The following is a 27,234-nucleotide window of genomic DNA, read 5'->3' as shown; positions in this document are numbered from 1 at the left end:
CGCCATTGGACGACACACCAGTCGATCAAATACTAGTGAGAAAACTTCCTGATTGGGACGATAGGATGAGAAGAACCTATTTAATACATACAGTGAGTCTATGTATGATGAGAACCAAAACAGTTGGGACAACAAAAGAGGTTCAACTACATGGGCGTCAGTGGGAGGCCTCGGTATCTCGTAAGTTTTCAGTACGAGCTAGTAAAATAATTGTATTCGAAGCGGTACCGGCAAGGACACGTTTTAACAAAAAAAGTCAGGGATATTTCAAATAGGCCCTTCTACCCATAATTGGGTCAGTGGAGCTGTCTACCATTAATGACTATGTAAGTGTGTCCATGGTATGTTTAGAAAATAAAATCTGCTCACAAATGTGCTTACTTTGCCAGTTTACCCAGAGACTAGAGATCACACAACTTCCTTTACACTGTATCAGGGAACAATCCCCACACTTCCTTTTCCCTTCTCATGGTGAACATTTCCAACATCCTGTGTTAGTGCAATTCCCAAAATCCCACAGGGAGGTCACAGGTCCTGTCCAGCTTCTGGAGGTCATTTGGTCCATTCAGTAGTTGTAAACTTAAAAAGACAACATATTGAACTCAAGCATCCGTCATTCTGGAAATGTCTTTATTTTTTTTTATTTTATTGTAATGCAGTAGCACTTTGACAGCAAGTTACAGGCATCAAAGGGGTGGTTTTACATCAAACTGCAAATTACAACACTGGTGTTACATGGTTCTCCCTCCAACTTATTTCCATTTCAAGAGATCTGAACAAACTACTTTTCAATTGAGATTGAGGGCAAGCAATTGTTCTATTAAACCAATAAAATCAAAACCAAAACCACAGTAACATAAAAACAAAGCCATAAGAACATAAAATGGGGGAAAATGACACAGCCATGCTTCAATAAAACATAAATGAACACTTTGAATATCCATTGTAAGATATAAGCTTATGCGTGATCACATATATTAGACATCATATATAGATATATATATATATGATCACATATATACAATAGAGATACATTTAGGGATAACACTATGAACACAAAAACTTAACCAGGGATCAGTGTCTTTTCAGAAATGCATCACGACTATCGTCACAGCCCCCCTGTGAACATTTAGAACACTTGTAGTCTACTATTTAGACAAAACCTCAACTTTGCACCATTGGCATGATACAGAAATGGTGTTCCGGTGACAACTTAAAAGAACAATAAAAAATAAGAATGTAAAAAATATACCATGAGCCAAATTATAAATTTCATCATTATTATATGCCAACAGCCAACCCTCAATGTACTAGAACTAGAAAATACATGCTCATACGCATTAGCATTTTGTCCAGGTTGATCATAACATGACTACAAGACTAACATACACATCATTTCACTTTTAATTATATATATTTTTTTCTTAGAATTATAATGGGATCAGGAATGTCTCCGTTGAAATAAAACACAGGAATAAAAAGTAGGAAGCCAGTCATGAAGTAGTTCTAGTTTAGACATTTGGGGTAAGATGGCGTTAGCTAGATGAGTTTAGGTCCAAACCACAGTTAGATCAATCTACTGCAAGACTGTTTTATTTCAATGCCCTGTAAAGCTATGATCTGACGAGTTTGCTCAACATCAACAAGACCCGACTGCAGCAAACTAGAAAAAAGAAAAATATTACAACCATAGTGTGAAGTGTAGTGGAAGGAGGGGGGGGGTCACACCATTCCTGAAGGGTCATGTCTACACCAGCACTCACTTGAAAACAAATGGCTTCTGCCCTGGCAGCTCTGCCATGTATTTTTCTATTTCTTTCTTTTTGATAACAGACTATAATCTGCAAACTGCTATTTTACGGTTTTCCACTGAAGAGCTAGTCACAGAAACTTTGTGGAATTAACATTGACATCAGAATTAGATCGGTTGTTCCCTTGGACCACTGAACTTGCCAATAGATGGTAGTGCAAATAACATAACTGGCACGCAAGCCAGGCGAACGCTAGCCTTCACGCGACACGACAGGAAAGGAAAGGACTGCCACCCTTGCAACAGACTACGGTACACAAGGAAGAGGGGGCATTATTACGGGGTTTTTTTTTTTTTTTCCATCGTTTTGTTTGTTTGAATTTGCTTTTTTTAGAAGCCTTCGTGGTCCTTCTTGTCCTTCTTCCCCTCTGCTTCGAAGCCGTCCGTCCCGTCGCTGTTGTCGCGTCGGCGCTTGCGGTTGTTGCGCACGTTGAAGCGGGCGTTCATCTGGGGCAGTGGGTCCATGCCCAAGACTTTGTAGATCTGGCGGAATGCAAGCAGCCTTAGGGCAAACTGGAAAAGAGGTTGAAAGCATGTTATGGACGTCATAACCGAGGACACAGATTACTCAGTGTGGACTTCTCCAACAGCCACAACATGACAAGTGTCAGGCAAAGCGTAGAGAATAAATATGTAGTCTACAGCAAAAGTAGCAATTGCCTACGTTGTCTTGACATAACAAATTTCAGTCAATAGTCTAGACAGATGAGAAATACACTTGTTGTTCTTGACTACCTAGAAAATTAAAAGCACCTGAAATGTACATTTTGGGCAAAGACAAAACCTTTGTGTATTTTAAAGTAAAATGCAAATTCACTGAAAGATACTTGGTTTCTATGAAACATGATGGGAGAAAAATGTTTTCGTCATCACAGACTGTCAGTGTATCAGCTGGGTTGCTTAATACTAAGCTTCACTAATATCCTGAAGATACCATTGGGCAGTGCCAGTATTTAAAAAATTTTTTTTTTTTTATGTGAAATCCAGTTAATAATACCTGGGCACTTGAGGTTATATCCTCTCTCTGCTGCTCCTCCATGGCTGCCAACGTGTCTGTGGGGTTCTTCTCGCATGGGTCAATCAACCCAGGACCACCTGAGCACAAAAGCACGCACACGCACACACAATTAGAGCATCCAATAACGTCATGCTTCTTAGGTTCCATACCACACTTTCCCCCAATGAATTATCTATGACCTCAGTCTGGGTGTTGGTTGCACACTGGTGTGACCAGGCCATGCCTTGAGCTGGCTGCAGTTCAGGTTTTCTTCATGCACTACCAGAATCACTTAAATCTTCCACGACAACAACAACATAATCATGCCATTACAAGGTCATTGCTAATTATTTCATTTAATGCCATCATATGATATGTCTATTTGAATGTCCAAGGGCATTACCATCGTTCGTTAGTAACATTCATGATCAGTTCCATGATAATGGCTGCCACGACAGCTGCTAATCAACTAACTGCTAATACATTAAATATGAACATCTTTCACCATACAACCCCCTCCAATACAAACAACAGAATAACCAACAGTATCAATGTATTCAGTCACAGTTTAACATTTTGTTCTGCCTTCCAGCTAATCAGTTAGCACTGGCTAAGTGATCTGGTGAGACTGAACACCTCAGCAAATTCTATGACAGAACAACCCTCATTCATCAAGGTTGCTTAATGGACGGATTAATATTTAAAAGAGCCCTGACAAAATTCTTGTTTAAAAAAAGATGAATTACACAACCCAAAATACATCAAATGTATCATCATGATGAACGAGTTTCCATTTTTGACTCCAAGTCCTCGTCGACACTAGGGTGGATAAAAGTGTGACAATCCAGCAGTCTTACCAGGGAGCAAGATGCCGGAGGAAATACATTCAAAGACTCGACGCAGGGCATCTCCGGGGCTCAAGGGGCCAGACGCGCTGCTGATGGCTTTCTCCACCAGGAGCTCCATGGCCTTCAGGGAACAGCAAGTCAGGGAGGCTAAGAACTTGATGCACTAACTGGGCTTTTCCATAGAAAAGTGTAGTGTTTAATGTGCATGTTTAAGCCAGGGTTTGGCACATGATGAAAGCCAGGGTTTGGCACATTATGAAATGTAATGTGTAATGTCTTGTGCAACATTGTGACAATTTACCTTGGTAATTTTGTTTGTTGCATAAAATCTTGCATATTGCACATTTTACATTAACATATCTTACATACTCTAAACAGCTGGGTTGCTGGAGGGGTCTGGGGTGGCTATTAAAGAGTTTTGTTTTTTTCCTCAAAAAGATACTCACCCAGCTTGGAAAGGCAGACCACGTGGGCACTCGCTGACACAGGTCCCGTAGAATGCGAATGATTATGACACAGGACTGGAGTCCGTTAGCTCTAGCCTTTGGTGTGAAAGTCACATTTGGTTAATCATTAGCACAAAGAGCAAAGAGGTGTGGACGCGCGCGCGCACACACACACACACACACACACACACGTCTGCCAATGCGGTGTGCAACAGGGATCGGTTCTGGCCATGAGGTGTAACACTACTGTTCCCAATGGAAGCTTATGGATAAACTTTTTTTCAGTTTTGCTTGGTTTTTCAGTATCAAGAAGCCAATCCAGATCACTTTTTTCTTTTTAAGACCATCTTTTTTTTGGTGCAGCTGCCATTTTCAGCAGTATTTTACCTCTTCGTTAGTATGTCAGAGTTCAAAGTTTGCAAGATGCTTGAGGAAGATGCTCTCCAGGTCATCTTACAGACCTTGACCTCTGTTGTGGCAAGTACTTTCACAAACAAATACTTTCACTTATAAAATTACAAAAAAAAGAAAACAAACAAGATTGAAGGAAAAGCATAAGGACTGACAAGTCAAGGACATCTGCTTGATTTAGCCTGTGTGTTGACAGGGGATAACCAACAGCACAGTAAACTAATCAGATACTCCTCTCCTCTCAATCCCTATTCTTATTAAGAAAAGAAAAAAATATATAAATATCTTTCCTTAGATCACAGAACAAACGCTCAACATGAAAGCACTTATTGATGACACTTTTATGCAAAGATACTCTGCAGCCTTATGGAATTTGCTTATGTACTAAAAATTAGAAAACCAACTTGTGATTTAGAAAAAATAGAATACAAGGATGCCAGATTATTTTTAAGAGACCAGATAACATTATTTAAATACAAAGAAAATCTAAAAAATATATGTAGAGTTTTTTTTTTTTAACTCTGGTCTTGCTTGTAGTTAGGACATCCTTGGATGTTTCTTTACATTTCAAAATTGCTGTTTATATCATTTTAAAAGTATTGTTATGGTGTTTTAAGTCATTTTCATTGAGTAAATAAACAAATATTAAATGAAAAAACACAAAATGCATCTCATAAGGCTACAACAAGAAAGTAAAATGATGTTCCGAACCTGGAACCACTTAGCGTGGCGTAGAGCAGCCAGAGCGTCAAGGCATTTTTGCCTGTCCAAGACGTCCGCTGGGTCTTTCACCATACCCGAGGTTACATCTAAAAATGGATCCAATTGTCAAATGATGCTGAGGAATGGGTGTTTGACCAGGTGTGTGAGAGAAAGACACAGAGAGAGAGAGAGAGAGAGAGAGAGAGAGAGAGAGAGAGAGAGAGAGAGAGAGAGAGAGAGAGAGAGAGAGAGAGAGAGAGAGACTGACAAGAACAAGAAAGAACACATTGCCACACATACCAAGTGTTCCCCAGGTAACTGTTGTCTTGGTTACGGCATAAGAATGGAATGTGAGCATAGCCTGACACTCAAAGAGGGATGCAGAGGAGGTGGTTTTGTACAAGGGTGCAAGCTTTTCACGGCTTAAAAATAGTCTCAGCTCAAACCGCGTATTGATTTGGGTCGGGAGGATGCCAAGAACAGAGCAAGAATGTACAGCTGAATACAAGAAACGCCCTGATGTAAGTAGACAGGCCCTTGGTATATACTAGAGATGGCAACTAAATTAAAACCATCCATCAAGGCAGCCTGTGTCTAATTATACTGTCCTGTGCATCAAGAGTGCAATATATTAGGGCCTTGGTGTTATAACTACACAACTGATGAACTGCTAATTTCAACGAGAATTAATTCTATGGCATGGCGCCCTTAATTGTGTGGCAGACAAGGGTTTTCTAAATGTCTATGTGGTTATTAAGAAATGACCATGGGACACAACTCAGACAACTTAAAACCATGTGAGGAGGACCAGAGGCAAGGCAATGGGAAGTGCTTGGTGGTAACCCTCTAGAGCAGCATGGCAATGGCAGGTGTGGCAAAGTGTTTGAGGTGAGGGAGGGGTGGGATAAAAAGAGAGCCTGGTCAAAAATCCTTCCGGAGTCGTAGACGTAGCCTCAGATGGGACACAGGTTACTGAAAAATGTCATAAAAAGGAGGGAGGCTTTGGGCTGGACTTGTGAAGCTTTTGATACATGGAGGCAGCAGTACGTGCTGGAGAGAAAAAATAAACATGGAAGCTCCCAGCAAAGAGGGGTTAGGACATAACTGCATGCATACCTGGTCAGCAGTGGGTCTTAAAAAAATAACCAAAAAAAGACCAAACCCAGTCACTGTATACCGAAAGGCTGTCCACCCAGGTCCAACCAAAGATTCCCCTCATAGCTGCTCTCTAAGTCAGACTGATACTCCCCCAAGGATCCAAAAAAAATAATAATAACGTAAAATCTGAAAAGACTAGAAGATATGGAACATAAAACAAGGGCCCATATAAAAATCTTGATTGCCAAGTTACAGCAAAATGCTGTTACATATATAAAGGCTTTCAGGTTAACGCCTTTATTTATCATTTTTGGTAAGAGATGTAAGGGCCTTTTGCTTGTTATATAGACAAATGTTTGATATTCATTAAAGAGAATGAAGAAAGGGGAACAAAAAGAGACGGTTTCTCTTTAAAAGCAGTCTGGTGGAGGTCAGACCAGCACATAGACTGATGCACTTAGGGGAGCTCTTTCAATTCTACAAAAGGGGTAGTCGGGGAGGAGGGGGTACCTCAGAATGGTGAAGTTCTCACCGCCAGACAAAAATATGATTTGTTTCCTGTGGGGACGGACATGACCAACTCTTCCCAGCGCTGCACATATCCTGATTGTGCAAACGTCCCAAATTCACTGCCCAAACCCTCAGGTTTTACTTTTTTTTTTTTTTTTTTCTGTGTGCAACTTAAAATACATGAGTACACAGAATTACTTTCCAAGAGAATTGCAAAGGTATATTCACAGACATAACATCTAAAATTTAATGGAGGTAAATAAAAGGGGAAAAGGTGCGTGAAGGGGGGAGGTTCTTGGTTGTGCAAACTATCCCCTGGAACACAGGAAACAAAAACCAATCTTATCCATGACTAAAAACTAGACTGACACAATGCAAAAACACTTATCATGCGTTTGTGTGTGTGTGTGTGTGTGTGTGTGTGTGTGTATATATATATATATATATATATGTGTATGCGTGTGTTCAGGAGAGCTTCAAGAGCACTGGAGAAGTGTTACAAAGAGCGGGGAGGGGGCTTTCCCTGAGCAACACTGCTGACGGGAGACAGGAGAGCCTTTGCAAACCCATGGTAGTGCCCAGCTCAACATGAGTACAGGGCAGGAGCATCCGTGTACCGTAATCTGAGGCTAAACTTATCAATTAAGGACAAAATGTCATTCAATGTAGTGTATCTAAGAGAACAGAAAGGAATAACTACATGTATAATATGTTGTGTATATTTATGAATAGATACATATATCTAAGAATATTAATAACTCCTCTGCCTTCAAAATGGGTGCCTTGGACACAGAAGGGTTTTTCTGCTATTATGTGGATGGCATCTGAATGGCATCTGAATATGATTAAGCAAATAATATATATATATATATATTTTTTTTTTTACAGAGGATAGCTGGTTCAGCAATGTAGAAAGCATCAACAAAAATTTACAGAGGAAGATCTGAATGATGAAAACCTAATATTATATATTTAAAAACAATATTCCAAGGCTTTTGAAGGCAAATAAAGCAACAGATGTCTTTCAGAGACTCAAGCCTCTCATGAATAAGCTCGGGCACATACCAGGACCGGTTTGAAGGCTAAGGAATTTTGGAGATCAAAAGGACTCCTATTCCTGGCATCACTACAATAGCTTTCTGACTCCTTGTTGCCAGCAGACATGCTCAGTTGCGGACAAAATGAAAGGAATAAAAGAAAAAAGAAAAAAGAAAAAAAAAAAAAAAAAAAAAAAGAAACAGTAAAATTAATCTCATAGATGGGCGAAAAGAAAGAGGGGCGACAGCCTTCCCAACCTCCGTCCCGGGCGTTCTCCTCTCGGATGATGGGCGACGTCAGGGTGATTGTCACCTGCATCTTGGGCTCGGCGCCGGAGGTGAGGATGATGGCCGCCTCCTGGATAGAGCCCTTCACCTCGTACTTCTCAGGTGTCACCAACTGCAGAGGAGCACAAGTGCATGCTTGATATGAAGCAATGACACTAGTACACCACAAGTTTGAGATGGAGGAATAAGGCTAATACACTGAAGATTTATTATGCCGTTGCAACTATGAAGTTCTACTGATTAAAAGTCTCTAATGAACAATTCTTGGTTTCTGATGTAAACCTCATCACTCCACTGCAGTCAACTACTCACAGACCTGTGTACCACAAGGACATGTCATGTCCACTTTGGTGGAGAACACAGTAACTTTTCAAAGCTGTTTGCAGTATTAAAGTTATGGGTCTACTGTGTGCAGTCATAATGCGGAGGTACTGTGCTGATGATTTCCTACCGCACTGGGCATTCTTCACACTCCTCCTGTTTTATCTCTTAATTCACAGCCTTTACTCGCAGTTCAATTTCACCTTCTCTCTAAACACATTTTCCCCTCTGTACAAATCCTGCTTCTGCCGGTATGTTTCTTGTCTGCTGTTGACATTGTTGATGCATGATCTTGTCCTATTGGCATTACTCAGTTCCTTCTGGACACTATTCCAATTAAATGCTCAAAACATCCAGAATTTCATTTGTATTTACATGTAAGAAAACCATTTCTAATTAATGATTTGAGATAAAAACCACGATTAAATGGTTTTCTATTAAATTTAAGAACACTTTAATCTCAGCCCAGAAGGCCTATTTTGTCAGGCAGGATCATTCACCAGATGAACACTACAAAACAGTTGCTTTGTTTAGTGATAAGTGAGTTTGCTGTGCTCTTTGAAGTTGATCATTACGTCTAATAGCCACGAACTGCAACCGCTACGCGGTGGAGACCGAACGCACACGCCACGCATCTGGTGTGAATGAGGGGTAAGCCAGAGGAGAGAGCAGCCAGAGCCTGACTGATGGCTTTAAACACCCGGCCTGCTTTTAAATTCACAACTTGGGCCTGAGTGTTTGGACACTAATGAAAAGGTTCTCTGCCGTCGCTGCCAAGTTATTGTGAAGTAAGCTCCAGCGCGCACGCTCCCCCCCCCCCCCCCACACACACACACACTTTCAAGACAGCACAGACATATTAAGTAGGGACAGCCTGCGGAAAAACACTGCAACTAAGCTTTCAAAACACTGAAGGCTGTTGCCTGAGCCCTCCTACTGGGAGAGCATGTGGTGGTGGATACCGTGAGCTGCTTGGGAAGGTGCTCCACGATGCGGGTCAGCAGGTTCTTGGTGGGCTTCTCGGAGCAGAGGAGAACCAGGTTCACATTCTTATCTCCACGGAGGAGCAGGCCTTTGGCCAACACGCCAACTCTCATTACACCCTTAAGAGCTCTGCAACACAAACACAAACACACCGGACAATGCAGCAAAGTTATTACACTAAATAATCAACATTTATTAAATAATCATTTTGATGATTAGATGCTACTGCTATAAATCCAACACAGTACATGGATATGTTTGTTTTACAGAAATTAAAAACTCCACACCTTTACAATTTCTTTAATTCGCTCCGAAATGTCCATTTCTCTATTTCTATTCCTCATTTCTATTCTCACTCCAGACCTTGTTACTACCGTATTTTCCGGACTATAAGTCGCATCAGTCAAAAAATGCATCATGAGCAGGAAAAAAACATGTATAAGTCGCACCGGACTATAAGTCGCATTTATTTAGAAATGTATTTCACAAAATCCAAAACCAAAAACAGAGACTATGTAACTGGATTATTGAGGCCAAAAAGATTAATGAAGATGAAGGAGTGAAGGCAGCTAAGGAGGGCAGGAAGGTAATTGCAAAGCAACATTTTCACTGAAAGAAAATGCCATGAGGTGCACCAAAATGTTACTAAAATGTGGAGAATACAATGCAATCAAGCATTTTGGGCGATGTGGAGTCACAAGCTGGCAGCAGATTAAATGCTCATGAGAGAGAAAAAGATGCAGTTTTAGACGTGACCGAAACGATAGGCCTATAGGCCCGACGGTATTTGTAAAGCAATTTACAAAAGATTCACTGAACAAAAATGCTGATATGATACATGAAAATGTAGCTAAAAATGTGGAGAATACAATGCAATCAAGCATTTTGGGCGATGGAGTCACAAGCTGGCAGCAGATTAAATGCTCACGATAGAGAAAAAGACGTGACCTAAGCTTTAAAAGGACGTGACCTAAGCTGAGGTAAGCCATGGCAATTGGCCAATAGGCCCGACGGTATTTGTAAAGCAATTTACAAAAGATTCACAGAACAAAAATGCTGATGTGGTACATGAAAATGTAGCTAAAAATGTGGAGAATGCAATCAAGCATTTTGGACGATGTGGAGATACAAGCTGGCAGCAGATTAAATGCTCGAGAGAGAAAAAGATACGGGTTTAAATGGACGTGCAGACCGAAGCTGCAGCAAGCAGGTGATATTTAGAAATGTATTTCACAAAATCCAAGACTAAGAACAGACAGACTATGTAACTGTACTGAGTGAATAGTGGAAAGAGGCAAGCCGAAGGCTGCTGACAAGGCCCGACGCTAATTGTAAAGCAATTTACAAAAAAAACACTGAACTCAAATGCTGATGTGGTACATGAAAATTTAGCTGAAAATGTGGAGAATGCAATGCAATCATTTTGTACGATATATTGGCACAGACTGGCATGCAGCAGAACAATTGCTTGGCTGGCCACCTCCGAGAGAGCGATAGAAAAAAAGATGCACATTTAAAAGGGTCTAAATTCCAGCGCGGAATTGCGGGTATTGCGAATAAATTATTACTTAGTATTGAGCATAATAATAAAAGTCCCGCAAATCTAGCCATCATAATGCGAGAGATTCCCACACATTTTACCCTGTACCCTGTCTGATATTAATATAATAATGGAGCGGCCTGAATGCGGGACTATTGACGGACCAACTCTGACTTCAATTGAACCCCATGCAGAGACACACACGCGCGCACAGGACCACTTTGGGGGTGCCTCTCTTTCGTTGCTCTCTCTTTCTCTCTCTCAGCAGGATTTGTCACCGCTGAAGTCAAATTATAGCCTAGGTGCTTCAACATCAACCGCTATCGACAGGAAAGGAAAACAAACATTTAGCGTTCAGGAACAGTCAGGAATTTTGCAAATACAGAAGCATGACCGCCTAGGCTATAACGTAGAGAACATGGATGACTTCTCTATTTGACGTTCGATTGCGGACGTGAACAGACAGCTACAGACACGGAGCGCACATTAGGCCTACTTTCACTTTCTGTGCGTATTCATTACGTGAAAGATAATTAGTAGCAAAACAGCGATCAAATATTACATGGCAGTGCATTTTGTTTTCAAATGTTTTCATGCATGTCTAGATAACAGGTGAGGGATGTTTAGGGGACTCGTAAATCCTCAAATTTAGGCTGCGCAAAGCACAGCACCTTTATTTGGCCATGGCTTGTATTCGAGTCAGCTATAATATAGTCCTTTATTTCTTGCGTTTTATTGTGAGATATAGGCCTACTTTTAGTTTGGAGCGGCATGGGTAGGCTATCAAAAGCAGATGTTTAATTTGAGATTTAATTTAACGTTTGGACTGTTGATTATATTGCTAAATATCGGGACTGATGACCACTGAAATCTGTGGGGTATTTAATGGCTTACTATTAAGTTTCATAGTGTCAGGAATTTCGATTGCCATCCACTTATTGCGAGATAAGATATCCGCGCTTTCATTCATTCGTGTGCTGTGCTGCAAGGGAAACCTTATTCCGTATAGCCAAAGATGTCTAAGATCTAAATGTAGTTATTTTTTAAATTATGCATGATTTACTTTTTTATAAAATTCATAGGCTGATGCCTGGCAGCAACAATTGTGTTTAAATGTAGGCTTCAGCCTCTAGCTCAGAAGGGTGCAGCATGCGACTAGCTTGAGAGCAATGAGAGCAACGTGTTGGAGACTCATGGTGTAAATGACTTTTCATTGGCAACAATACCAACCAACAATATAAAATATTAAGAAGAGCTCTTTTAGGAGTTAAATTGAAACAAAATGATACTGGCTTTTATTTGTCCAAATCTGAGGCCCGGCTATAAATAGAATCCCTGCCATAATTTGACATTTAGGTATGCACGTGTGTTTCAGGCATAGTGCAAGCACTAATCTCTGACTGAAAGTGCACAGGACTTGTGCATTTGAGAGCGCTCTCTCGTGGCTGTAGACATAATGTTTCACGTAGGGTTCATGTCAGTTCATATAAATTAACATTTAAAAACATGTTCAATTATATATTTTTTCATATACAAGTCGCACCTGACTATAAGTCGCAGGACCAGCCAAACTATGAAAAAAAGTGTGACTTATAGTCCGGAAAATACGATATAAATCGTATTTATAAACCCATCTATTCTTTCAGCAGATAAAAGGGTCAGCATTTTGTGCCGTAGTGGCGTACCGGTCCTTGGGGATCTCCTTCTTCTCTTTCTCCTTCTCTTTCTCCTTCTCCTTGTCCTCCTCTTTGCCCTTGTCTTGGTCCGTGATGATGTCGGACACAAGCTTGAGAGCCCGCTCAGTGATGGACACAATCTTCTGGATGGCCTGCAGCTCTTCCTCGGAGGGGTAGATGGCCGCGTGTTTGGTCATGACGTAACGGTCATCCGAGGTGTCGGGCCGGCGAAGGGGCTGGAGAGGGAGAGAGGTCAAGATGCTCAGACCTATATAGTTGTGTTTTTAGAGTTGGGCCATTTGAACAAATGAACATTCCTGACTTTAGATTTTAGATGAATGACACTGCATTACAACATTTGCAATGCATTCTTCGAACAATTCATTTGTTTAATTAAACACTCATGAAAGATGAAAGGGCTCATGATATTTCAAGTTTGACTGAAAACCCTCTGAGAAAGACCTATGGACCTAATTCAATCTATCTCCACACACACACACACTTCTTGAATATAAAAAGGCAGTGTGATGCCATGTCTCACCACTGGGCCCTGTGGCTGAGGGATGGGCATGCCGGGTCGCACGCCCAGGAGCCCCGGTGGGCCGGGCGGGCCCTGGGGGTAGCCTCCGTCGGGCATCCGGCGCCGGTCGTCCCAGTGGTGCTGCTCCTCTTCCATGCGTCGCCAGTACATATCCTCCTCGTACCGCCTGCGACAGAACAAAGGGACCGGCTTTTAATGCTCACTCAATAAACACACACTGATTTAACTACCTCATTATTTTGCAAGCCATGAGAGTACATCACATCCAAATGAACTCCTGAGGACTTCATGCCTCACTGCATGGTGAAGTGCCTTTGAAGGGTGGACACTTTTCTGTCAATTGTATTTAGGGCTGAAACGATTCATCGAGTTACTCGAATAACTCGATTACAAAAATTACGTTAAATTCCTATGACGCGCACTATACGGGCAGGGATCTGATTGTTCCACACGGACCGTTGTTCAGGAAGCACACCACTAGCGCGTGAATCGTGATACATTCTGAATTTCGCTGGCGCGATGGCGGAGTCAAGATGTCCATAAATGGCAGAGAATGTCTAAAGTTTTCAAGTAAAGTTTTGGGATCATTACATACTCAAAAAGGAAAAGAACAAGCATCTGAACCGAAAACATCCACTCCATGCTGTTTCACCAAGCGTCAATAAAGTAGGCCATCTATCAATCTATCTAGCCTATCTATCATCTACGTAGCCTATAGCCTACATTGATGTTGGCTGATTTTAATCACATACTGTATTTGTAGCGATGTCGTGATATAATGTTTAGCTTTGATGTTTTTAAGTAGTAAACTTATTCATGTTCAATTGCAAGACAGTATGCCTAAAAAAGAACCCCTTATACACACATGCATGCACCCTCATCTTCCCTCACGCACTGCACGTGTGCACACACACACACACACACACACACACACGTTGCTAGGTTACCATAGCAAATAGGCTCAACCCAGAAATTATTTTTTAGTAGCCTAATAGTAAAATTATTTGTTAGTAGCCTAATGGTAGGCTATTTTTTAGTAGCCTAATTGTAAAATTATTTGTTAGTAGCCTAATGGTAAATGCTGCAGGTGTAGAAATCTACATAAAACAGATATTTACTTTGATGTCAGGTCTAGATTACAGCATGAAACTTGTTGTGCATATTAATACATTAAATTGCTTTCCCTCTTCTCCCTCCGAGCACTTCACAACATAGTATGGACAGCTTTGTTCGCCCAGCTAAGTCATGCACAAGAGGCTGCAATTTTACAGAGAGCATTTTGAACATTATTTAATTGTTGGCACTGGCACTTATAAACACTAAATAGGTAAATTGCAATAAATGGGCTTAGTTTTGTAGCCTGATGTTGGAGTTAGAATAAGTACCTCTGTGCCAATTGCTTGATTTTACAGCCATGTCATTTTCGTTATGCATTATTTGTTTTGGTTGTTTAAAAATGCAAAAAAAAAAAAATATCCGATTAATCGATCGATAAAGTGCTAGATTAATCGATTACAAAAAGAATCGATAGCTGCAGCCCTAATTGTATTTGATGCAAGTGAATCAAATTACTAGTCACAGATGTATTAATCTACACATCCACTAATTGCCCATAATATAGAGACCTGTGGAGTAGTTTTAACTAGTCTCTTGAATACAGTGCTTTCTCCATCAAGCCCTTCAGTGCACACAGCCTGGAACTATAGAGGAAGGTCCCAATTCCCACGTTTTTAATTTGACTCTGGCCCCTGGATCCCACTTGTAACGCATGTTTTTCTCTTGCAAGACAAATAGTGCTTTTTTGTTTTCTACAAAGCAATTTTCCGTCCCATCTACTACTCCCCTGTTTACATGGTATACAGAACTTTTATTTTAAAAACAGAAACCGAAAATCCAGTTTTCCATGGTTTGGGACACTCTGATTGCCTACCATTTCACCCACCCAACCCTTAAGCTCACACCCACCCCCATACAAAAACACAGACCACAACACACACAAACCAACACTTAACAATATCACACACACACAAACACACCCACCCACCCCATACATTTCCATCACACACACATACACACAAACCCACCCACACCTCATCTCCATCCTCCAGCGCTCCTCCTCCTCTCTCCTCCTCCAGTACTCCTCCTTCTGCAGCTGCTTCCTCATCTTCTCCTCCTGGATTTTGCGTGCTCGGATACTGGGCTTCACCTCCACCTGGAGATCTGGGTTGACCTTTTTCTGTTGGATAACGAAGCGGCAGCGATAAAGCTTAACGCCATGTTCAGACCATAACAATTCAAAATAAGTTCTAAGTTACAATGGCCTGACCAAATGAAGGACGAATGAATCCACAAACCTTGTACTGAAGACGATGTCTTCGACCCTTTAAATGCATCTCCTTGGCGTTTGGATCGTTGAAACTACATTCACACAGCTTGCAATGAAAGCGAATCACCCTGCCTTCATCGTTACGTACCTAAGAGGGAGGGTTTATTGTTGAAACTTGTTTATTACATAACAATGCACCATGTGCAAACTGCCATCTATTAATAGGCTTGCAACATATGGCATGTCAAACGCATTGTAAGACCAAAAATAAGAAAGGTCACCTCTTCAACATAGTCGTGTCCGACTGGTTGGACATCGCTCTGCAGGGCAGCCAGGGCGGACTGCGCCGACAGCGAATCAGAGGACTCTATCTTCATGTCCGGAGACTGTGCAGCCAATGAGGCTGGGGCAGGTTTTGCAGTCTCTGCTTTGGAGTCATCGGCCTTGACACCTGTGGTCTGTAACTTACTTCCTCCTGCAACAGGAGAAAGAGATGTCACGTTACCTCTGCCAAGACGACTATTATCATTTATTCAACAACCTCAAGTTTCTTATGCAAGTTTTATTCAGATAAAAGCAAAAGCCAAGTTCCAGTATGCAGAAGCTGAAATATTGGGCAATGACTTGTTCCAATTGTGATCTATATAAATACAAAGGTGAGTACAAGAGGACCGATATAAACAAATATAGTGGAACAAACTTCACTGGAAATTCAAATAAATGAATACCAAAAAACAGAAAAACATGGAGAAAACAGGAACACAGAAGAGTAGAGAGTACACTACTATAAGCCAAGTGGATATAATTTGCCCTTCATCCATGGTGTTCCACCCTCATTGCTTTTGTTAGGAGTAAGAAAGCAGCCTTTGTAAATGTTCTCCTGTAATTAACATCAATGAGATTCCAGCAAGTATAAAAAGCTGGTCTGCCAATACTGAGCACCAAAAAAGAAGCCTTTGTTGTGTATTGAAAAAAGAAATACCATGTTTCAACCGAGTCTATCCAATTAGATCGCAAATGATTTACTGTTACTGTTTGAGTGATTCAATGTTGGCTCTGTTAAACAGTTTCGAGTTTAACTCCTCCAGCCAGACACCCATGGAGCTTATAGCTCTTGGGCTGGGGGGGTGGTCTGATGGCGCTACAAAACAAACATGCCATTCTAGCGTGGGACAGCAGGAGGGGCAACTAAGTCTCAGGCATGGAGGGACAGAGTAGGGCCATGGGAGTTGGACTAACACGGCCTGGAAAACAGGCCTCCCTCCCTCTGTGTCGGAAAGGAGGAGCTGGCAGACACAGCCCAGAGCGCTGGCGCACACACACCATGCAAAATGAGAGGGGGGTGGGGGGGCAGGCAGAGCCTTTCAAGTACAAAAATAAAAGGGAGAGAAAATTTGCAGGAATGCTGCTAAAGGGTGCCATGAACACGGTAGCATGAACACGCCATGTTGGCCTAATCTGAGCCATCAAATCACATGAGCATAGAACGGATATCAAATGTGCAAAAGAGAACACTGATTGCCTACGATTTTTCACAAACATCAACTTGTGATTTCAAATGGAAGAGAAAAGGCATATCATTTGCCCTCACGCTTACCAACGAAGTTGATCTTGGGAGTGTTGGCCTTCTTGACCACGCTGCCGTTGGTGGGCAGGCCACTGACCGCTGGGCTCTTGCCCTGCACCGCGGCGGCCGCCGCCGTGCTGGCGCTGTTCACCATGCTGATGGGCTTCAGGTAGGACGAGTTGGCGGCGCCCGCCGCAGACGCTGGAGCAGGAGATTGCACGCTGGTACCCATGGCCCCGCCTCCGCCCGCACCGGAGCCGCCCGCCGACGCAGAGCCGCCCGCCGAGGCCTTGCTGGGCCCCGCTGTAGTGGCGCTGGAGGTCTGGGTGACCACGCTGGGCTCTGTGGAGGGGATGGGCTTGCCCAGTTTGGTGTGTAGCTTGACGACCTGAAGTAAAGACAAACACAAGAAGAACAAAAAATATAGCAAAACGTAATGCACAATGTAATAACAAAAGTTATGCAAAATAGTTATGCAAAGGTCGGGTACAGATAGCCAGCCTCTACAAAAGGATTGGATCGCCTCCAGGATTTTCATATGTTTGGTGCCTATTTGGTCATACGTCAGGTTACAAGGAAGTTCAGCAATCTGCAGTGGAGTGGCTATTCCTGGGTCAGTGAGACTGGCGGGGAATCAGGACGGTTCAGTGGTAATGGGCTGGAAAGTTTGAGAAGCTTGACCTCATATGACTCTTGGGCAAGCTTCATCATGTTTACATGTAGACAAAGACGGTTACACTCTCTTGAAGACGGCTGCTAAGAAAATGACTCACCAGAAACTAACTTCTAAAAGATCGCCATCAGGAGAGTTACTAGCATTTACTAGCTTCTAGATCAAGTTGCAGTTACTGTTTATAGTGGCAAACTAAGCTAAAACAAACTGGAAAAAAAAACAAAATCTATTTTTGAGCCTGTACCACCCAAAATCCTCCTGACAGGAAGCACTATGCCTTTGGGAGGGCAATAATTTGGAGGACGGGGAGAGAGAAGAATGTTTTAAACTTTTTTGGGAGACAGAGGGAACTTTAGAATCAACCGGAAAAAACTAAGAACAAGGTTACACAGACATTATTTTTTAGTACAAAATATAGGTATTTTTATTAAGAATGTTTGGCATCTTTTAAAAAAAGAAAAAAGGAGATGCTTTGTTAATTATATCAATGGATCAGAGAGGGCTGCCTAACTCTACAGCGGTACAGATTCTGAGAATCTAGAGAAAGTTTGTCATACTGTTTTGTTAGAAGATTAAAATCTATTTTGTGTAGTCTAGTCACGGCTCATCAGTGCAAAAGCACGCATCAACATGCTGCTGACTACAGTCCCTGCACTGCACACGTGACGCCAGCCAACCTGGCACGGGGGAGGGGCGGTGGAGTGTAGGGTGCCAGACGGTACTGCGGTACCTTCTGGTGCTTGGCACCGCGAATGTGCGCGGCGTAGGCGTCGGCGCCAGTGCAGGAGACGTCACAGAGCTCGCAGCGCAGCTGGTTCTGTGTGCCGCGGGCCGAGCTGCCGGTGCCGCCCGCTCCGCTGCTGCTGCTGCTCTGAGAGACCTTGAGGGCTGCCTCCTTCTTCTTGTGCTTCTGGCCCTCCAGGTGCTCCTTATAGGTCTGCAGGAGAGATGGAGGACAGGCGGAGGTGGGTAAAAGAAAGAGTATTATGGACTATTAACTCGATAGGTGCACAGTGGCATGGAGGACGTATTACTTGACCAGACATCAATGGTGACAAGGACATAAAACAGTGATAAACACAGGCTAGAGACAGACCATCAGACTATGCCCTAACCTACTTGTGTGTAGATTTCTCAACAAATAATTTACTGTTACGGACACCATTTCATCACCATCGCAACACTCGCACAGGAAGTGGTCAGGGGAGGCGTTTGCGTTTGCCTCACCTGCGGGCCGGCGCAACTGATCTTGCAAACGTCGCAGTAGTGGATCTGTGGCGGCTTGGGCGGCTGCTTGGGCTTCAGCTGCTTGTTCTGGAAGGGCGTCTTCTTGGTGAAGGTGCTGCCGGTCCAGGCGGCCGTCGCCGCGGCAGCCGCCACCGCCTGCTTCTGCTGCTGTTGCTGCTGCTGCTGCTGGTAGTAAGAGGAGGCGGCGGAGTACACGGCCGCCTCATAACCCGAGTATGATGTACCTGAGGAGGGGAAGGACCGTTACCTCTCCATTACCCAGCATAACCAGCTCAACCGGCTCTCTAATGCATCGCCATCAAAGCACAGTAGAACAGAACAGCCCAAACTTCACAAAAATGGGCATAGTCTTGCACAACAAATTCCATTTCCAAACAACCACACAGTGTGTAATGCAATTCAAATTTGCAGTTTCCTCCTTGTGCATTTTCAGTAGATTAACATTTCCCCTACAGCTGGCTAAAATCCATGTCATACATCAAAGGAATGCAATTTTCTGAATCAATAGCAGATCTGATCTCCTCAGCTCAACTGTGGCTGATAGCTGGTAGGTGCTAACTGCAAACCGCATGCCTCTATGGCATGCGGTTTGCAGGGGTGCCCAACCTTTTATGTACCATGGACCGGTTTGATTCCCATTTTGTTTTTTTTCACGGAACGGGGGGGGGGGGGGGGGGGGGTTCAGGGGTTCCATGGTCCATATGTGTTGTGCATGCATTACTTGAAAAGAACTAGCTCCAGTTAACAGTGAGTGTAACGGACTCTTAAAAATTTGAAAAACGTGAACTTGAAGAAGTGAAAATTGAACAATATGAACTATGAAAATTGAACAACTTGAAGCTACATCTATCAAGTGTGAACATGCTTAACAAAATATGGGAACAAAACGTGCATTACGAATATAATCAGTGGGAGCCCTGTGCTTGTTTCCCTGCAACAAGAAGGTTCCATCTTCACCCTCACACCCTCAGTGTGTTTGAAATGTCCAGTCGATTGCGCAATTTGGTCTTATTTGCAGTCATTGAAGAAAACCCGGCCTCGCATAGATACGTGGTGGGAAATGGTAGCAACATTTTCAGCGCTTTTACGGCTATCTCGGGATATTCTGCTTTGGTTTTGATCCAAAAACCCGCTAGATAGGACTATTCGGGATATTGACAAATGGGTTGCGGACCCACTCATTGGTTTGCCGTGGATCTTTGGAGGATGGGAAGTAGCCTAACGCTCTAACTCATTTGAAGTCCTCATCACTAAAATGTGCAGCGGTGACTTTTTTTCTGTAAGAAATCTCTGCAGCAGCTCTCGAACACTCTGGCCAGTGACCTGCTAAAGATGCTTGTTTTTTGTTGCTCATTCTAGCAGTTTAGCTAACTTTGTGTGACACTACCGTTCGCCAAGAACTGACCAAGTGAAGTGAGCTGACCTGAGGCTGCGCAGCGCTGAAGGCAATATGTAAAAGTGTTGAAGGCGGGACAGACAGACGTAAGAAAATAGACCTTGCAAAATGCAAACATGCGTGCAATCAAACAACTGCATTTAGGCCTATGCCATGTAAAAACGTGACATTATTGCGAATTAAATTGAGTTCAGTTTGCATGCATTTTTTTTTTTAAACTCATGTCGTAGGCTACGGCCCGGTTAGGAATGTCCGGCGTGGCCCGGTGGTTGGGGACCGCTGCCATAGAGAGTGGAGGTTGTTTATTTACTCACCTGAATAGGTGACTGCATTAGTACTGTAGGTGGGACTCTGGGAGTAGGACGGGACAACGGAGGCGGCGGCGACCGGCTGCACCGCCGAGGATACTGGGTAGATGGAGAAGGTGGAGGTGGCGGGGCTGGGGGTGGCTGGCTTGATGGCGGTCACCTGACGCGTCTGCTGGGTCTGGGTGTAGGGGGTGACTCCCTGCGTGTAACCGGTTTTTGGAGCTGGAGGAGGAGTAGGAGTAGGAAGAGGGGTTGTGGGTGGTTGTCACAGTAAACAGGAGAATGGTTATTGATTTTTCTCCTCCCTCACTGCTTTTTTCTAAGTAACAGTGCAGTGGTTCACTGCCCAAGGACAGGGAGGGCATTAAATTACACTCAGAGGGAAACATTCAGCTGCCAGTGCTAGTGAAGATTTATATTAAGGACCGGAGCTCACGGGATCCTGTGAAACCAGTGAGGGATACGGGCTCAGTGCAAGCATTTTCAAGAGCACTTTTTAAGAAATTAGGGTAACTACGTCACAACACAAACAAAATACAATGTTGGACGTACCTGTACCTGAGTGTATGTTGGACGTACCTGTCTGGTAGTAGGACTCTGCCACGCTGGGCTGTGGCTGGGCGGCAGCTGCCACTGCGGCGGTGGCTGTGGGCTGCTGGTAGTACTGCTTACTGTCGTAAGCCATGGTTGGAGCCGTGGAACGCACATACGAATACGTGTCCTGGAACAGACATAGCACCACAACGCAGCAAAACAGAACAAGGTGTGTGAGTGTGAGTGTGTTGGGGGTGGGGGGTTTGTAGACATAAGTCAGAAACTACTAAAGGGCCTATAGTCTTGAAAAAAAAAAAAGCACAAATCAAATTAATATCACCAATTACTAGGTAAAACTAATAAGATAAACAATTCCAATTCTGTTTGCATGCAGGGGAATAAATAGTAGAAGTTCCTGTTTGACAGGGCTTCAAACACAGCCATCTGGAGACCAAGTGCAGCCCAGGGAGGGGGAAAAAAAAAATCTACAGAAATTAGAGCAGTGTAGTGAGCCTGCACGAACACATTCCTCTCACAAAAGCACTGACTGTGCATCTGGCCGCCTCTGCGACAGCTGAAGATACATAAGGGGGGGGGGGGGGGGGGGGGGGAGAAGAGGAAGAGAGAGAGAGAGAGAGAGAGAGAGAGAGAGAGAGAGAGAGAGAGAGAGAGAGAAAGAGATTGAGAGAGAAGGAGTGTGAAAGAGAGCGAGAGAGAGAGAGCAATTGAGAGCGAGCGAGAGATGGGGAGGGATGGAGAGAGATGAGAGGGAGTGTGAAAGAGAGAGCAAGAGAGGTATGAAGTGTGTGAGCATGTGGGGGTGGAAGGCTCGTTTCCCTGACAACAGCAATTGCAATAGCACCCCTGCAGCTGCGCTGTGCTCCCGTAGCGGCCTTCTCTTACCTGGTAGTTCTGGGACGTGACCGGGGGAGGGGGCGGTGGGACCTCGGGCTGCCGCTGGGCAGCGTAGGCGTAATCGGTGGCCGCGTGCGCCGGCTGATACCCACCATACGCCGCTGCCGTAGCCGCCGCGGCTACGGCAACGGGCGCAGGTCTGGCTACGGCAACTGTGGCGGCCGTTGGGGCATATGCTGCCGCCACCGTGTGGGCCGCCACTGGTGCTTGGTGCACAGTATAGCTGGCCACTGTGGTGGGGTGGGTGTAGGCAACCCCAGCGGCCGGCTGCTGACTGGAATGGGGGAGGGGTGGGGTGGGGTCAAGCATCAGGGGGGGGGAAAGAGACAAACACGGGGGAAGGGCACCAGTTAGGCAGGGCTTCATCTTATATTACAGAAAACTAAATCTAAAGTCATGATCTAACACATCAAGAAGCAGGTCTAGACTTCGACTAATATAATTAAACACACACACTAGGCCATTTAGCCATTGCTGTAAGGTGGATCACGTTTAGAGGAGAGATTTTCAAAATGCTCTTATTTGGTATGTGCTCGTAACATCATACACATGCTGGTAAGATGTCCTATGGTTGGTAGAAGTGTAGAAATATATTTTTTTTCAGAGACAACAGAGGCCAACAGCAAGAGTATTCCTTGTGTTTTTAGCGTTTAAAACCTTTGATAATCCCGTCAGGGCTTTTCAATTTTGGGGTTTAACTGACAGATAATCTATATATAAAAATGTAAATATAAATAAAATGGATTAAAATAGTCAGGTAATGAGCCCAACATGTGGAAAGAAACCCTGAAGACCTCTACTTAGATTTGGCTAACTGGAAATAGGCTAACTGTGGCAAATAGCAATAATAGCACCTCACTGGCAGGGCAGGAGGAGGGGAAAAAAACAGCCTAATCAGACACAGGCAGCCAGCTGCCTCAGGTGTTGACAGGCTGAGACCGATCCGGCCCAGCAGTGCAGAAGCATGCAGTGGGAACCCTCTAAATAAAAAGAGGAGATCAATAGGGCACGAGATGCTCGGTTAGTGGTGCTGTCTTCTTCAAAATCAGACTCCCACAGTGACGAGATGGAGGGGTACCCACTTTCATGGGCCGTTGGCCTGCAGTTAAAAGAATTAGAGCATGGTCTCATATCCGGACCTGCTTGGGAGGAACCGACGATGGGTTTTTGGATGAGCAAGCTTAGCACTTTTCACTGGTTATAGGAGTGAGGCTGCTGGATTAAATAGCTTCTGAGATGCTCCCATTGCAAACACACACACACAAACACAAATACAGTAATTGTATCTGTAAATACAGCAATTCTTTAGTCTAATAGTTAGTGGTTATAAAGTCAGCTAGGTCTTCAAAAATGCTCATTTATTAGCCATTCAACTAATCAACTAGAATTTCAGCTTTGGTGCCCATTAAGGTTTGTAAATTTAACATAATCCCATCTGCTAGACACTATATGTGCCGTGTGTAAATTATTACCTCATTCATACCAATCTGACACCCGTGTCCCTAAATTCTAGGTTGCTTTTCCATTCCAATGTTTACTTATCCTGAGTAGTGCTTATTATCCAACCCTTTTGTCAGCAAGATCTGAATGCAACTGCTAACTACTTGCTGCCTACACCTGACAATCCTATTCAATAATAAGTTTCAAGTTCCAAGTATGGGACAAATCCTTTGTCATGTGGAGGAGAAGTGTTATTGATCTACACATGAGACTTCTTGTATTAAATAACCAGGGGCCATCAATAATACACTGAGCGTGTACAAAAGGCATGCATTACTGCCCTCTGACTGAGGATGAGTTTATGATTTGATAAGCCACCCCCCATCCCCATGCTGCTGCTGCTCAGAAAATAAAAAGATTTTCTGAGAACCTAAGACCTGGAGAAGAAACTGACGCCTTTACCTTTTAAGCATATAGCAAAGCTTTTGCACAAAAGCTTAGCACATACTTTGAAATGCCAGTAAATGCATTTTGTCACAGTGACTACCACAACATTCCCTCCTCCTGATGTCAACGGTGACCCTAGTACACTGTCTTTTAATCTCAAGTAAAAAGAGTGGACACTGCTGATGCCACTCAAACACCATTTTCTGCTGTGACAAAACATGGCTAAGCACTTTGGCACCAGCAGTTGAGCTATAACCACAATGGTTGGGAGGAAAATATGGGATTCAATGTATTTTGGCAAAAAATTCAAAATCTGAAGGCTATACAGTCTCTATAAATGGAACTACTGTTTTTCTGACTACCGTCCTTCTGGAAGGACTTATTCAAACCTGTATAGACCCTTTCAACAATAAAAACAAAAACAATGCTTGAACGTTCTATTTGGGCCCCAATCTACTTCCTCTGCATTAAGATAACATATGGAATGTTAAAACGGAAGCCTTGTGGGGCCAACTATGATGCTGATAATGGAACTCTTGAAAAAGTCCATAGAGCAAATGGTGTGCACTCTAACAAATAGAGAACAAAGCAGTCCGTGACTAATTTTATTCAGTTTACAGCTTTTAGTTTCTACACACACCTGAGCATAACCTGTCCAGACCACACTATATCCAGGTCAAACAGTGTGGGACAAATCCTGCTATTGTGTTCAGCTGAAATTGCTAATACCTTTCTATCTAGAATCTTCACAACATGCCTAGAACATGCCATTGTAACACCACCGCTGAAAAAACAACAATATATTTGCCTGTGAAAGTTATAACCAACTTTGAACCTACCATTCCTACGTGAAATACTGGAAAAGGTTGTATACATTTAACATTATGCTCTCAATAGAGCCCATAAATTAGCAATACAACAGTTCTTATCACTTTTATGCTGATTACATCCCATTGCACCTTATTACGGTATGTTTTTTTATTTAAAAATAATAATAATAATATAAGTACCCTTCACATACAATATCACTCCTACGCTGAAGATATATAGATTTATTTTATTATTATTATTATAGCAGCCTCTTCTTTCATTATATTAGCCTTATCTTCTTTGTTTGGGCATGTCATATGATTGTTGTGTAATTCTGTTACTGCTTTGAAGCACATGGTCTGCGCTTGTCATATGAAATGCGCTCTACAAATACCAGATAATCCAAAATGCATATCTATACACATCTCTGCAAGAAACAATATAGCAGCACAAACAAAAATTATTTGCCTATATATAAGGCGAGAGAGAGAGAGAGAGAGAGAGAGAGAGAGAGAGAGAGAGAGAGAGAGAGAGGTGTTGTGCATTTGCATACACAACATAACAGAACTTTACCATTGATTAAGTTTCCTATGGTCAGCTGGACCCGTGCACATGAAATTGCATCCTACACTTGCACCTGATGCAGTTCCTTGTATACTTCATGAAAATAGAGTTATCATTTGTGACCATATCGTGACAGATGAGGCAAGGTGACTGCAGCTACAAAACCTTGTTAACTAAGCTAGGCTTTGGCAGGAGGATGGGTCCTGTCACTGAATTGAGTCCACAGAACCTATATCTTCCTATATAGCCTTGACAGGGAAAACTGGGGGTGTTTATGCTCAAATTATAGGTTTGTGTATGTGCAAAATTTAACACTTATCATGTCTGAATAAAAAACCCTGGATTGTTGTTACTGTCTAGGCAGCTAAACAAAACATTAAAAAAAAAAAGGTTATGCAAAATACGCCATGGGAAATTTCAATCAAAATTCTTTCCACCGTTGGACAAAGAAGTTTAATAAGCTTAGAGACTAGAGTTTAGAGACAGAAACGAAAAGTAGACAATTCCGTCTCAACACAGAAACTCCTGCAAAACAATACTGTCATTAAAATGTTTGACAAGTAAATCAACATTTCCTGGGATAATTTCGTTCGGTGATGAAAACCAGCTGGTTTGGTCTAACTATTATATACCGTAAATATCATTAACGTTAATTAAGTTACTTTTATGTTTCGGCCGATCTATATGGCTAATCAACACAAACCGTAATCTCTTACTCGGGCCAAATAGAATAACACCGAGCTGTCAGTGAAAAAAAAAACACACTTATTTAACGTTACCCTAATCATTATGACACCTAGCTGCTAACGCGCTGCATCGACACCATTTACATGGGTGGGCAGCTGATAAACGCTGATAGCACGGTTAGCTGCTAAACACAACGCGACCTCACGCCAACATTAGCGCGAGAGTTATATATTTCTGCACTGATGATAGGAATCAATGGTTCTTTCATGCTCGATGAGTGTACACTCGGAAAATGCAGCAGGCTGGCTAGCCATCTTGCATGAGCTCAAGTTCCTCGCAAGCAAGCAGCTTCCAACTGCAAACCCACTCCCCCTCCACCCCCTCCCCCAATCATGAACAATACAGTGAGACAGGATAGGACAACGTTTACCAATGTTGTCAACGGATGCGGATTAGGACACACTGAACACCATCGGTAATTTAACTGATAAAATTGGAGATTACATTCACCTCCTAACCATTAGTTTAGTTCGGGACACTTACCTGTACTGCGCAGCAGCACCATGGGTAAATCCAAAATAGTTGCCGGTAGCCATTTTGGCATCTTCACCTAGCCGGCCGGGCACTGCGGAGGGACAGATACATCGAGGGTGAGCGCTAAGCTAATGTTGGTTAGCCTGTTAGCCCATATTATCGTGAAGACCCCGCATAATGCGAGGGGATCACACAGGCGTCCAAACGAACATGTGTGGACGCATTTACCAAACGCAAATCACCCAAAAACATTCTACGTCGTGTTTAGAACGTTTCAGTGCATATTTCCTGATCACTAAATATGCATTTTATCACATTTTACTCACCATAGGTGAAGGAGACTACTGGACATATGGGAATCATTGGGTTCCTGTTCTCTGACGAACTCTCTCTCGTCACCCTTCGGTTTTATGCGAGGAGGTTGTACCCGGAAATCCATTTTGAAGGACATGCGCTCTGCTGATTTGTGAAGTCGGGAACTGTAGTTCGGAATGGTTGCTGTCCCTCAAGGTCGAAAACAAGCTTCAGTTAAGAAAATTAAGATGATTATCGCAGGCTTGCTCTGCCAAAGTGTGT

General features: G+C 43.0%; 1 protein-coding gene across 3 annotated transcripts; it reads right to left on the bottom strand.

Annotated features, from left to right (window-relative positions):
* Nucleotides 1–613: 613 nt before the first annotated feature.
* zfr (zinc finger RNA binding protein) lies at nucleotides 614–27,094 on the bottom strand. Of its 3 annotated transcripts, none has more exons than XM_042099694.1 (20): nucleotides 26,985–27,094; nucleotides 26,668–26,749; nucleotides 22,165–22,450; nucleotides 21,307–21,448; nucleotides 20,734–20,949; nucleotides 19,003–19,247; nucleotides 18,506–18,712; nucleotides 17,133–17,490; nucleotides 15,817–16,010; nucleotides 15,564–15,683; nucleotides 15,294–15,445; nucleotides 13,210–13,375; nucleotides 12,678–12,904; nucleotides 9,431–9,581; nucleotides 8,118–8,259; nucleotides 5,224–5,321; nucleotides 4,102–4,197; nucleotides 3,665–3,776; nucleotides 2,808–2,905; nucleotides 614–2,323 (listed from the first exon to the last, which is right to left on the bottom strand). In XM_042099694.1, exons 1-20 carry the CDS (start codon nucleotides 27,019–27,021, stop codon nucleotides 2,141–2,143), a joined length of 3,312 nt encoding a protein of 1,103 aa, XP_041955628.1. In that variant the 5' UTR covers nucleotides 27,022–27,094; the 3' UTR covers nucleotides 614–2,140. The 3 variants fall into 3 exon arrangements, with proteins under 3 accessions (XP_041955628.1, XP_041955629.1, XP_041955630.1); XM_042099695.1 differs by having other exon boundaries at nucleotides 15,300–15,445; XM_042099696.1 differs by lacking the exons at nucleotides 614–2,323; nucleotides 2,808–2,905; nucleotides 3,665–3,776; nucleotides 5,224–5,321.
* Nucleotides 27,095–27,234: the final 140 nt, after the last annotated feature.

Source organism: Alosa sapidissima, chromosome 8, assembly GCF_018492685.1.
Source record: "Alosa sapidissima isolate fAloSap1 chromosome 8, fAloSap1.pri, whole genome shotgun sequence".
NCBI classification, from domain to species: Eukaryota; Metazoa; Chordata; class Actinopteri; order Clupeiformes; family Clupeidae; genus Alosa; species Alosa sapidissima.
This window is presented reverse-complemented; position numbering and strand designations above follow the sequence as displayed.